We start from the raw sequence: 14,813 nt of genomic DNA on the forward strand, positions 1-14,813 counted from the left end.
CTGCACTAAATTTGGCCTACTCTGATTTGGTACAATACTACTAAACTAAGTTTGAGTTTTAAAGTTCCATTTAAATTCCTTGTAACTATCCATATTGTAACAGGCACATAACATTGATTGGAATAAATAAGGCATTACACGGTAAAATAAATGTAATTGCTTAGTCAATGCTTACACTTCTACTACGTGGGTGACATCCAGCTAGTACTTTTTATTTTATTTATTTAGTTATTTTCAATTTAATTCTCTTGGAATCCTCATGCCTAAAAAACAATAAACTAAAACCGTAATCACATGTATAAGAACATATTTATTTGTCTCTAAATGCAGTCACACTAATGCACACATTTATAAATATGCAATGAAAAAAAAATTTCATCTACATCTAATAGTTGCTAATGTTCAACCCATATCCCCAAACATCACATAAGGTGGACAGACCAGCAATATACAGCAGTAGAAACAGGGCATGTTTGTTATTTACAAGATGCAATGTTGAGTTCTCCTTGGAGATTTATGTCGGATATACAAAAAAAAATGACCACGAAAAACACCCATGGTTAAATTATAATATTCTGATGTTTCAGAATAATATATCTTTAAAAACAAACTAAAAAATGATTCAACTTGATAGAAAATTAAAAAAAAAAAGAATAATTATAAGTTAATTAGTGTTTACTAAAGTTTTAAAACTAAACACAAATCAAATAAGTAGTAGTAAGTTTAAAAGGAAATATTTGAATTACACATGCCTAGATGTTTAGTTGTCAAAAAAATGTTTGGATGTCTAAAAGTCTACAAATATATAACCTTGGATTTCACATTTTGTTGAACACTAATGTGAATATTGTTAGTACAACTGGTAGAACTGATATTTTCCTTAGTCATTTACTGCTCTAGAAGTACACTCAGCAACTCCCAGCCAATCAAAACCAGTATTCTGCCATTTAACTAGTGTAAAGAGACAGTTTGTAATTGATATTTTAAATAAAGGAGTACAGGTGTTTTAGTAATGGAGTTTATAGTACAATGGGTAAAAGCTAGATTATTATTTACTAATATTCATTAAATACTAATAAATAAAAATGCATTTTCCAAATAAACATAATATCTATAATTACTTTACGTTGTTTATAAAATTCATTTGTTTTAAAGTGTTGTAAATAACTTATCAACAAGAGCTTTTGTATAGAATTCCCATACAGGAGACAATGGAAACACCAATATTAAACATAAAATTACTGCACACAGCCATATAATAACAGGCATTAGTCTACAAAGGATATAATGCAATTTGACACAAACATTGTGAGGTAAAGTTAAATGAGATACATGTCCTATTACAAATAGGCTCAGCACCATAAATGCTTCACAAATTTTTAAAATTACCAACTTCAACAAGACTATATAAATTTTGAGGCTGGCTAGTTAAAAAATGTGTCATAAAGTTGTTACAAGATAAAAGTGAAAAATATTTCAAAGGCCAAAAAATTACTAGCGTAATTTGTAACTTGCACATGCTGATAAAAAAAACTGACACTAATCTTTTCCTAATTTAAACTTGATAGAGAAACTGGCATTTCTCTGTCTCTAGTTTAACAGAAGTGAACAAAATAATTAAATAAACAATCTCTTACTCCTCAACAGCAATTAAAGTTTACTTTTTAGCACACAAACAAACTTCTATCTATCATAAAGTGAAAGTTACATTGCAACTTTATTTGGTAATTTGTGTTGACTAGTGAATGTTGAGACAAGCAGAAGGGATATTTTTGTTTTCTATTTTTTAAGGTTTTATAATGTACTAATTACTAGTAAAGCAAAAATATTTTAGGAATTAAACTGCATGCCTTAGTTAAAACAACAGTATAAAACTTAACTGATTACTGAAAGCATAAACTTTAAAAATTTCAAACATTTGATGTTTTCTTTTACAAATTACTTCTGTTATATTAATTACTGGTGATAGATTTTAATGTAACACCAGATAGATCTCATTAAATATAGTATTCTATTCATAATCCATTCTTGAATGTTAACAAACTTCATAAAGTTCAGTAAAAATGATTACCATTTTGATTAAAAAAATAATTGAAAGTAAACGATAATTAGGATTAAAAGAAAAAAAATAAGACAGTTATAATGTGGCTTATGTAAAAATGATTTAAATTGTACCATACAAAAAATTCACACAAACGTAACAGTAATTGGTGTCAAATAGAAATTTATAATGAAGAAGTATTCAATATGATGGAAATGTGTATCTTTAAAGTATTAGATTACATCCTTTTAACAATTATGAAATTGAGCAAAAAGGAATTTAAGTCACCAGTATAAAGTTTGTAAGAAGAAAATTATTGATTGAATCCGATGCATTTCATGTTTTTAAAAATTGATTAAGAATCTTTCAGCTATTTAAATTATTTAAAATATAAATAAATCTATTATATCTAAAATTATTTTTTTAAATGTCATGTACATTATATCATTATATTGAAAGAGTTTTATTATATAAGCTTATACTAGGATTCCAAGCTGCAAAGTAAATTCTTGGCACAAATTGCAATGACACTGGATAACAAATAATTTCAAACTAGTTCAGTGAAATATTCGAACTAAAAAAGAAATTATCTTCTGTCAACAAGTATAAAAAAAATAATTTTATAACTTTGTAAAAGTTTTTTTTTAACTCATGCTAATTACAACCAATCTGTTGTTACAAAACTGTTCAACAAAAGCAAAAATAAAATTCACAATTTTACATGAGAATAAATTCAAAAGTAAACATTTAAAATTGCAGTACAAAGATAAAATAATCAACATGTTTTCTAGTATAAATTTTAAAAAAAAAACAATAAAACTTATTTAAGTTATTTGTTTTTACTCTTGTACATTTCTATGTTCTACAATGGGTTGGATTCTTTCTTTTTTTTTTTGTGACAATAAATACCAATTTATTTATATTTTTTAAAGATGGTGGGTGTAAAGAAATGTTGCAATACAGAATTCTGTTTAAACCATCATGATGTCAAATGAGGTGGTGAAGTATTGATTGGATCTGTACATTAAAATCTCCTTCATCATCTGAAAGTCAGCAGCTTTATAACAAGCACACCAGCCAGAGCTGAGGAAACACATAACACAATCATACAAGTAAATGACCAGCTTGTAGAACATTACTTTTGAAAAGACTATAACATGTAAAATTATAACACTATAAATTATTGTACAGTATTCTTCTTCATTCTAAATTGTAATGTTGGGCGTGATTTCCTCCTATTTCAGCCTGCTATCTACAAGGCAACAGTTGTTTGATTTTGGAGTTTTCTCTCCTAGATGGGTTGCTGTCCCTAGCTATCAAGCCTCATCTGCCTGGGGAATTCAAAATCTGGACTTTTCAGTTTAGCAACCATGAGCTTTACTGTTCTGAACCACTACATAACAGATGTCAATTTGTTTGTTGCTAAATAGATCTTGAATTTGTTAGCTGCAAGTGTTAGTGTAAAATGTTTGATACACTCGAGACTGACCAGCTTTAGCAAATGTGACTTAACTAGCACTTTATAAAGAGATACATATAGTACAAATATATGGCCAATGTTTAAGGCAACTACAACTTCATAAAAGTTTTCACAGTTTAAAAAAAAACAGTATGGTGCCTGGTACCTAATAACTAAGAATAGCAGATTTGAATTACGCAATATATAAAGAAAATGCTTACTGTAAAAAACTATGGCTAATGTCTGAGGTTTGATGCTCTCAAACAAGTTGGCAGAGAACCAATCCTCACTTGTATTACTTAAGATAAAGCCAAACACCAGCAGAAAAACTGACAGAATTACATTGGTGATAACTGAAACAAAAAACAACAGGTTAGAAGGTTAAAATTTCTTTTTCATGCTTGATACATTTATTCTGTATGAAAATAGAGATGGGACATTGTGCAGAGTGGCATTTTTTTTCTAAAAGCTGAAGAGTGACTTAATTTAAAATTATATTACTTGAGGAGGTCAAATTATAATTATTTTTTTTAATGCACCTTTGATAATATGTAATGAAAATAGCCTCAAGTGGGCATTAAATTTAGAACTCCAGACCTAACATGACAAATAATCAACAAGTAATGGTTTGAGAGACATGGAGAATAACTGCTATAAATAAGAAGAAAATACAATCATTTATAAACGCATGTCTCAGAAAGATCCTGCGAATTCGCTGGCCTAAAACCATCAGAAATGATGTTCTATGGCAACGGACAAATCAACTGCCAGTGGAGGTAGAGATCCTCCAGAGAAAATGGAAATGGATTGGCCACACACTCAGGAAGCCTGTATCCAGCATAACAAGACAGGCCCTCACCTGGAATCCACAAGGCAGGAGGAAGAGAGGCAGACCAAGAAAGACCTGGAGACGTGACCTGGAGTGGAAGAAGACACCAAGAAGATTGGATACACCTGGGGACAGTTGGAGAGACTAGCCCTGGACAGAGACGTCTGGAAAGCTCTTGTCAGCGGCCTATGTCCCAGTAGGGACGACAGTCAAACATGACATGACATGACACCTTTGATAATATGTAATGAAAATAGCCTCAAGTGGGCATTAAATTTAGAACTCCAGACCTAACATGACAAATAATCAACAAGTAATGGTTTGACCTTTAATGCATGATGTGGAAAAAAATAATAAAGAAATTTGTTTTTTCTTGAAAAAATGAATCAATATCTAAATTCTCCTGTTCTGGTGCTAAGCACATTTTAATACAGTGCATAAATCTAAATAAATGTTTTCAAGGAAGGAAGCAATTACTTTTGAAACTTTTAATATTTACTAAACATGATTTATTTTTAAAACTGATGAAAAATCTACTCAACACCTTATACTTTATTGACCAAAATGAACCGCCCAAATACTTGCTTCTTTATTACCTGCACCACTTCTATCAGCCTCCAGGGCGCCAGCACTACTGTCAACAGATGAGTAGCTAGAATAGATGCTGCCTAATTGTTCCTGCTTCAACTGTGCCTCAGACATATCAGAGAAAGTGACTGACCCTATTTCTGATGGGGCCCTCTCTTCCTCTGTTCTAGTCTGATACACATTGACCCTCACTGTACGGTATCCTATTTCAGAATTTCAAACAGTCGACAATTTAAAGATGGTATGGTTGATGGTAGGTTGTATTATAAGTTTGTTACTACATAAAAATACCACATTCTATTTTATATAAGTTTCAAACAGCACAAATCTTAATATAGATTTTGTTTATATAAATTATAGAGTTGAATTAAACTGCAGAAAGTGGATAAAATAATAAACCCTTAATTAGTGAAAGTATTTAGGTTATTACATTTTGTTTTTAAATTATTTCACTACAGAGTTTTAAATGAACAATACATATTTATGACAGTTATACACAAATTATGAAAACAAAAGGCTAATATGCAATGTTGTGTATTACTTATTGAAATGTTACAGGGAGCACTTACCTAAGTATTGTTGGGCTCGTGACTTTTGTCCATGTCTTGGACGTGACCATTTAAAAAACTTAACCAGCACTTCGCTTGTTGAAATAACATTTTTTGTCATACACTCAAGGTCACTTGAAAAAAAAGTACTTAATGAAAATATCTCTATTAGACATAACTTTAATTTTTTATTATAAAATAATCAAACAAACAAAAAACAATACTGCTATAAATGAAACTCAAAGAAAACACATTTTTATCAACTCACATGTAGAATTTATGCTTGCTGCTGACCACCCCTTGCATAGGGGATATTTTGTATTTTTCAGGATGTGCATTGTCAACTGCAAATCATACAAGAGAAATAATTTAAATTATCAAACAGTAAAATCAAATAATTCTGCCTAGGCCTATATTATTCAAATTTAATTACTTCCAGATCACTCTATAGCAAGCTAATTTTTAATATCTATAAAGATAATGTGAAGATTTTTTTTGTTTTGCAAAAGGCCAGGTAATAAACAATTTTTTAATGCTGTACACCGGGTAATGAACTACTGTATTGCAGTGTAGTACGCTGTTGTATTGTTTGAGCAGAATGAGGTTTTTTAATCAGTATTTATTAGTGGTGGCTAGCAAGTTGATAAAACAAATATTTTTTATTTAAATAAAGGTTGCAACATAGTATTCAACATTGTCTTACTTCTACCTTTAAATAGGATGTCTTGAGGAAAGGGATTAAATATCCCAAAACTCTGTTTTGGACATTCATCCAGATAGAAGGTCACTGCCGTAGGATTGACGTAAGGGACAGGGGTGGTCGGCATCTAGCCCTATGGAGCCATCAAGCTTAAAGAAAGAAAAATTATTATATGGATACAACATATTGGTAATCTCATTTCTTAATTAATTAATTAGTCAATTAGTTAATTAATCGCTAATAATAATGAAAGGAGATCGTTTATCTTTGTTAAGACACAAGACTCAACACTATGCATGCGTGTTATGTGGCCTGACCTATTTAAATGAGATGTTTAAATTATTGTTTTGAGTTTATATTTAACTCAATGCAACAAGCCCGCCGGTTGGTTGAGGCCACGACCGGGGGACGTTCTGACCGGGATTCAAAGGGACGACTCGAAATATCATCCGATAGGGTACTAGAAATACTAATCTCTAGCTAGATTCTAGATCTAGATCTAGATCTAGTACTTTTCAAACTTTTAGTACTAACTAATAAAAATAAAGTAATAATAGGATAGTACTGTAGGCATAAAGAATCGTGCTTCTAGATCTAGATTCTATTTCAGATTTCTTATTCTTCGCGTCAGCACTCAAGATTTCTGATCAGATCTGGTCACAGATCAGAACTCTGCAGTAGTCTGCTCTGCAGTGAGTCCTTCGCTTCTGAGTCAGAAGCCTTCTCTTCTCAAGCCTTCTGACTTTAAAAAAAAATTCAATAAAACAAAAAACATTGTTCTTCATTTGAGTTAATGTACAAAAGTTCTTTATTTCTTTACCTAACTACATATGGAAAATAAAATATACAGAGTTGATGCTGTGCTGTAAGAATAAATGTTTTGTATTGTAGACCCACAAGAAATGTTGTCCTTTCTCTGTAACTAAAAATAGACTATCATCAGCTGGTAGATTTGTTTTGGTATTTTATGCGTCACAAATTTCCTGTGGGTGATCTAAGATCAGTGTCAAACCAAAATACCGCAGTAACCTAACTTGAAATTCACGGTATTCTGTTAGGTTTTTTTGATGACCATGGGGAACCTTGTAATTAATAAATGATATATATTATATAAACACAAACGCACACACACACACACACACATATATATATATATATATAATATATATATATATATATATATATATATATATATATAGGCCTATAATGATCTAATTTTCAGAGTAAATTGGATATTGGAAATAAAAAGAAATATTCAGAGCTCCACTCCTTCCCCACTTTAATTGGAAATGACGTTACAAGTATGCACCAGGTTTATCGCAAAAATGTTCCTATAGATATTATCTTAATATATAATTTATAATGAAAAATGCGTTGTCTGACAAAAAAAATATTTCATAAGTATAGTTAAATTGGTATACTATTTTTAAAACCAGTGTTGATTAATATGGCTACATCTAGCCGCAATTTTTTTTATGAACTATTAATAATTTTTAATGTCAGAGGCGGATGACACTTAGGCAATATTTAACAATTTAACACTGATAGGGGTCGTCCATAAATGTCGTCACACTCGGAGGGAGGAGGGGGGTCCGTAATTTTGTGACGGTGTGTGATGAGGGGGAGGGGGGTCCAGATGGCGCGACGTCACACTTTTGCATAATAAAAAAGCAATGCTAGAAAACGAATTTTAGATGTTATTTCGCATTTTAGAAAACTGTTTTAAAAAATTGTAATAGGAATTTATCAAAATAGTAGTTTTTAAAAAATTCAACTGCAATTTTGAGGGGGGGGGGGTTGTAGGCTGAAGTGTGACGTCATTTTAGGGGGTCTGGCTTTTTGTGACGATGTGTGACGGAGGGGAGGGGGTGGTAAAAATGGTCCAAAAAGCGTGACGTAATTTATGGATGACCCCATACAGATAAATGATAATTGAAAATAAGGGATAGTTTATAAATTACAAAACACAAAATATGACCGCTTTCACGCATACTGAATTAAGAGAAAATATAGTTGATCTATTTGTTTCAATTTATTTATCCAACAATTCTTTTAAAAAGGGCGAAAATAAGAATGAAGAAAATCAAAGTCAATACATATTAAGTATATCACATACCCCCCCCCCCCTGCTAAACCCGTTATGCGCCCTCTTAATGTTAAATAATGTGTTAAATCAACAACATTCAATTTCATCAAGGCACATCACAGGCCGAAATACAAAAAATATATATCTACTTAATATATAGATCTAGAAGAAAGCGAAATGCTTTTTATTTGCTTCGTCATCAAAATTAGGTATTAGGCTAGACATAATAATTAAAATCATTAACTATAATCGAGCCGTTGGCGCCGGAAAAGTTGTACTAAGTTCGGCATTAGTTGGGTATTTGGAGTCGTCGTTTACAAAACAAAATGGCTGTGCATAAAATGTGTGTCGTCCTGGGACTAGTTGCGCTAGCTCATGCAGCTTATTCCGCTGCTCAACGTAAGTTCGTATTACAATTATTAACTCTGGATAGGCCTACATTTTTTTCTGATTTTTTGTAAGTTTATTTTCATGACGTTGTTGATTTGTCCGAGAATCTAGATTTTCTAGATGATCCAAATCGACGAGTTGTCTGCCGCTTGTTGGTCAAAATATAAAAATTAGATCTAGATCTAGACCTAGATCTAGAAGATCTAGGGTGTGGGGAAATTGCGAGACGCGAAAAGCGAAATGGCGAGGCGGGAAAATGCGAGAAGGGCGCGAAAACGGTCGATCACGTGACTTTTTGTCTCGCATTTTACCACAAGCCAATAATTACGCTGGGTGGTGTTGAAATGCGAAGATTTCTGCGAAAAATTTACCGCACCCGATTTTCAGTGGTATTTGGTCCAGACTTCAAAGACGTTTCGTTTAAATTGTTAAAACTTCCGATTTTTCCGTTGCTAGACATACTGATGATTTGTCAACTCCCCCCATCTTTTGTGTCGACTTAGAATACCACCTTGTTCGAAACCGACGGAAATACCGCCGACGATAGATCAACTTCTGTCTTTTGTGTGGAACGCCGAGGCCGCCTGATTTACCGTCTTTGAAGATCGCCGTGCCCGGATCCGCTGCCGCCGCAAACATATTTTCTATTGTTGCATAGAAATTTTGTATTATAGCCGCCGCCTACGATTTTTTTTCTAGCTTTTTTTACCATATAAATCTAAGCACAAGGAAATGCCTACATCATTTGGATACAACAAAATAAAATGACGTCACCGATATTATCAGTTGCTCGTGCTATAGCGTAAGCTATGGGCCTACTTCAAATATTTTTAAAACCAAGTTGAACTTATCTGAATTTTTTGGTTTTGGTGGTGGTGTTATTTGGGGTCTTCCATAAATGACATCACACTCGTAGGGGTGGGGGTCTGTAATTTTATGACGATGTGTGATGAGGGGGAGGAGGGGGGGGGGTTAGATGTGAAGTCACACTATAAAAAAGCAATGTTAGAAAAAGAATTTTAGAAGTTTTTTCGCGTTTTAGAAAACTGTTTTAATACATTGTAAAATACTCTATTTTGACCGAAATTAGACAAGATTTTGGGAAAATATCGATGTTTTAAAAAAACTCAACTGCTGGTGACAACAATGAGCAAGACATTGCCAAAATTACAGAAATGATAAAAAATACAAATTATAAAAAACGGAAAACAGATGTTGAGCATGCGGATAATGATGATGAGAACATGGGTGCCAGTGTTGTTTGTGGGATGAACGAGGCGGTCAACTGTGATGAGAATGTGAAATGTTGTGAATGTGGATTGGAAGAAGTAGCAAAAGAAAAAAGAAAAAGAAAAATGTATAAATGGGAGTCTAATGAACTGGGTTGGGTGTACTATGTGTGAAAGATGGTGTGTTTGAGGACTGTTTCAGAAGATTTTGTTTGTAAATTTTGTTTGTAATTAAAATTACTTAATAAAAAAATAAATTGCACTTTTTAGAATTGTTTATACTTTTACACTTTTTGCAAGTACAAAAATCCATAAATAGATGTTGCAAAATATCTCTCCTGCTGACAAGATTATACCAATTCACAATGACACAGACACAGCTCACGTTTGTATAAACATGAGCGGGCTAGATTTTTAAATTAATGCCGACTGAGACGGGATTTTCCTCTCGCTAACAAGAGCGGGCGATGACAGTAGCACAGCAACGATGTTAGGATTTTTAAATAGATAGATCTAGATATAGATCTATCTATCTTCTTAGTATCTATATAAAAAATAACAACATACAACACTCGTGTTAAAGGGTATGGTTAAATGCTTGTTTATTTTAAAAATATTTTTAAAAATAATTGAAATAAATAAAGATGGAAAAAAAAAGGAAAAAACTTTTTTCGCAAAAAGTGTCTCGCTATTTACCCTTAATTCCGCAGGTATGTCTCGCATTACCTTCTCGCATTTTCCTGCCTCGCCATTTCGCTTTTCGCGTCTCGCAATTTCCCCACACCCGAAGATCTATCTAGATCTAGAATCTAGTATTCTAGTAGATCTATGTCTATTACTAAATCAAGCTCTCAAACTGCTAAACACGTATTGATAAAATATGAGAAAATAGCTGCGGATTATGGCTAAGACATTTTTTAATGCCTGGTTTGAGTTTGATGCTCATTTCACTTTTGAATATTATTAATTATATTTATTAAAGCCTCTTCTTTATCTTCTTACCAGTCCACTGGGGCGTAAGGCATAGGCCCATATGTTTTCAATTTAGAGTTCAGAGAAAAGATTTTGAAAAAAATTCCTTTGTGTGGTCATGTCATGGGTTCGAAGCCATCTGATTTCTGATGTCACTGATGATAATTGCAGATTTCAGTTTTGCAGTCATTTCAAATTCTCAACTTTTTTTTTTTACATCATTCATGAAAAGCTTAGATTGTAAGGCCTAATTATAATTTCTCGTAACAAACCCTATATTTTTGCTGGCAATGCTAAGAGAAAAAAATGTATGAAAATTGCAATGGAAATATGAATAATTGATTGAAACTGATGTGCTATTTCACCTGAAATTCAGGCCTTTTCTCTATTAATTTTCAATGGTAACAGTTGAATAGCATACAAAACTATTTTCCCTAAACATAATTATTAAACAAAGGATAAAAATTCATGACTGAGGTTAAACATGGAAATAATTCAAAATCACAATTACAATATATTATTATGTTTTCACTGTGGTAAATTAACACCACCTGTTAGCCTGGTGAGTGTAGTGTAAGATGTAGTTGGTAGTGAAATTTACACTAATTACTAGACATTACCTTTTTTAACATAAAAAGAAATATTCTATTATACTTTTGATTAAATTGTCTGTTTCAGATCGCACTTACCTTAGACTCACAGAACAGGAATTTACAATGCTGCCACCTGATGTAAGTTTTTATTTCTTTATTATTTATCAACACATATTTATATCAGTTCACCACTCGTACTGGTTAATTAACTTATCAATTGTTTATGTAATTGATTGAAATTTTGCTGTCAGTGATCACATGACATTGCAAACACACTAATGCTGGATTTTGCTCTTTTTCCAGATATTTCTTCAATGTGCCCTTGGACTACTGATTACTTGCTATGGAGTTGTGAATGTTGCTGGGAATTTTAAAGAAATCAAAGCCAGTGCAGAGCAAGATAATAAGTAAGCTAATTTGAATTAAAATGACGACACTAACAGCAAAAACATTAAAGTTAAACCCAATGTTTAGTTTAATCATAATCACCATAAACTTGTTAGCAAAGTAAGGAAGTGTGAATTATTTTCTTTGTTAAAAGTTACCTATGTTCAAGGCTGTTTAAGTTTATCAGGCATTTATAATTTCTTAAAAATACATTAGTGCTTTGTTTGATTGGTGTTTCCTGCAATTTAAGTAGATATTTTAAATGACACATCTGTGGTAATTTTTTATTACATTTCTTTTCTTCTTAACTATAACCTTACTACCCATGTGAAACAAATTGCAGATATGTAAAAATAGTGTGAGAGGTTTGATAGGACAAAAACTTAATAAAAATCAACAGATTAGGCACCCATGTTTCCACTGATCATAACACAATTTTGTTATCTTTTTCAGAACATGGGAGATGCTTGCAAACAGACAGGGTTTCAACATTTTTCACCACAGAGGCAAAGCATTATTCCAGAGACGAACTGCATAGATTTACCATTGATTTGTGATCTTATTAGCTGCAATGGACATTGATAGTGTTTAAACATTTTTGATATTCCATATAGTATGAGGAAACACTGTTACTGCCCTTGATTGATTTTAAAAATTATTTTTTTGTCTGTTTATGCACTTATTTTGTTAGTATGTTAGTCGTTGAGAGTTTAAGTATGTTTCTTTTGAACATTGTATGTTCTTTATAAGATCTGTAGGGTTGCTTGAGTTTAGATGCGCTGAACAAATAATTTAATATGACTAGGTGAAATGCGCATACATCTTTTTAAGTGCCTTTGATTTATTTTGAAAATCAAGACTTAAAACTTTTAGTGTGACTGAGACATGTTGTAGGTGTGTGTAATCATGTTTTTTTTTTTTTTTACCATTAGTCATACTCCCATCAGCTATTTAACATCTCATCTGATCCTGTAAACAGCTAATTGAATTAATTGATGACAAGTGCTCATGAGGATACATAGTTAATTGACTAGAGTTTCATTCAAATAGTCAATTCACCTCTGTTAAATTAACTTGAAAATTAAATTCAAGTATTGTTGTTAACTTTGTAGTAATACTGTTGTTATTTGTGTTTTACAAGTCAGTAACTATAGAAAAATGATTGTTATTGTACTTGTATAACTGTATGCGTGTATTGAGTTGGGCATTACTTGAATTGAGTGTGTTCATGATGGTAGTCTAGTTGTGACACTTGTAAGGAACTGTTTAAAATTTAGATAATTGTATGTGTCTAGACTTGGAATGTTTTATCAAAGGCAATAATAAATTAATTTGTGTAATTGAGGTTAGTTTAAGTGCAGAAAATAATGCTTGTTTTGTCACTCAACACTAAGATAGATTTTCTTTTATTTTGATGTTTCAGTGTTTGCATCTGCATATTCAAAGATGCTTGCCAGTTACAATGGTTACATGTCTTGTGATGTGAATACTCAACTTGTTTGTTAGCAAAGGATGTTGTAACAGTTATGGTATAAAGGTTTCATAGATGCTGTTGTTAGCATATGATTTTATGCTAGTCTTTGGTGTGTATGTGTGACCAGAATCCTGTCAGCAAGTAATGTCATATGTCATGCTAGTCTTGGGTGTGTATGTGTGACCAGAATCCTGTCAGCAAGTGATGTCATATGACATGCTAGTCTTTGGTGTGACCAGAATCCTGTCAGCAAGTGATGTCATATGTCATGATGAGTAGGTGAAACCAGAATTATGCAATGGTGAGCAGTTGATTCCATGATGTGCCATGCCTGTCTGTTAATGTTACTTTAAGACTTGAATGATTTAAATATTTGATGTAATTGGATTAAATATTTATTTATTACTTTTAATCACTAGTGGAAAGTTTTTATTTTGTTTGCTCTGTGTGTTTGAAATTTTAAGTTTGTTTCTTCAAAATCCTACATGAGGTGCATTATTATAGAGACAGTATGTGTTGGTATGTTACACCAGGTCACTGGCATTAGTAGGTAGGGTGTCACCCTTCCCCTTCTGTTATTTTTATTTAAACTGGATAACATTGTGTTGAAGTAAATTGTATGATTTTCGTGGTGTAGTCACCAGAGTTTCTTCCAGGCATTTCTTCCGAAAAAAGTCTACTACCCCCCCCCCCCCCCCCAACGAAATGAAATTTATGTAGAAAATATATACTTTTTAACAGTGTCAGCTCCCCCCCCCCTAAATTTCAAGGAAAAAAAAGTCTGGAAGAAACACTGGTTGTCACCCCCAAATTGTGAGAACTACTGTATAGACATCACAAGTTTTATATGTGAACTACACACGTTTCGTGTGAGAACTACTGCGTGTGCCTTGTCAGAGCTACTGGCCGTGTCACTCGAAGGTTAAAAACTACAGCCTGGACATGACAAAGCGATCACGTGTGTCAACATTGATTGATGACTTTGATCATGTCTTGAGTAGTTCAGCTGTTACAAACAGCAAAATGCCATTGTCTGTCGTACACGTTTGTAGGCCTACATAAAAACTCTTTACTTTGATCTTTCCAAATGCTTGAACATTCACAACGATATGGCGATGAATTATTACAATGTACAACATGCGTGTGTTTACTTTTGTTACACCTATCTGCATGAGAATTATTGATAGAACCTCTGCCACCAGGTGAAATAACGGGTGGGATGGATGAAACAGACAATCAAGATACTATAACAGTTTTTATTTTTTGCAGGCGGTTTGTTAAGACATTATAATGGCGTTTTTAAAGAGGTCATTCAAAATACATGCATAAATACGTAGGCCTATTATCAAAACAAAAAATAGGTTTTTATCTATAGTTCATTTTATATCCAAGGTGAAGGCCGACGTTTAATTCCATTGTTTTTGACACATTCTGAAGACTTGTTTGAATAATCTCGACTCTAGAGACAGAGTCCAATAGTCCAATCCCTTTCTTGCCGCCGCCTATTACTCGTACAG

The 14,813-nt window shown here is 32.5% G+C and overlaps 2 protein-coding genes across 2 annotated transcripts; one reads left to right on the forward strand and one right to left on the reverse strand.

Annotated features, from left to right (window-relative positions):
- Nucleotides 1-290: 290 nt before the first annotated feature.
- LOC131953523 (uncharacterized) lies at nt 291-7,137 on the reverse strand. Its single transcript, XM_059316735.1, has 7 exons — nt 6,986-7,137; nt 6,175-6,314; nt 5,734-5,809; nt 5,487-5,599; nt 4,926-5,120; nt 3,722-3,853; nt 291-3,124 (listed from the first exon to the last, which is right to left on the reverse strand). Exons 2-7 carry the CDS (start codon nt 6,290-6,292, stop codon nt 3,081-3,083), a joined length of 678 nt encoding a protein of 225 aa, XP_059172718.1. The 5' UTR covers nt 6,293-6,314; nt 6,986-7,137; the 3' UTR covers nt 291-3,080.
- Nucleotides 7,138-8,557: 1,420 nt separating this feature from the next.
- On the forward strand, nt 8,558-13,708 carry LOC131953528 (ER membrane protein complex subunit 5-like). Its single transcript, XM_059316741.1, has 4 exons — nt 8,558-8,650; nt 11,521-11,573; nt 11,739-11,842; nt 12,276-13,708. Exons 1-4 carry the CDS (start codon nt 8,578-8,580, stop codon nt 12,358-12,360), a joined length of 315 nt encoding a protein of 104 aa, XP_059172724.1. The 5' UTR covers nt 8,558-8,577; the 3' UTR covers nt 12,361-13,708.
- Nucleotides 13,709-14,813: the final 1,105 nt, after the last annotated feature.

Source organism: Physella acuta, unplaced genomic scaffold, assembly GCF_028476545.2.
Source record: "Physella acuta isolate Inbredline_101_S28 unplaced genomic scaffold, ASM2847654v3 ptg000928l, whole genome shotgun sequence".
Lineage (NCBI taxonomy): Eukaryota > Metazoa > Mollusca > Gastropoda > Physidae > Physella > Physella acuta.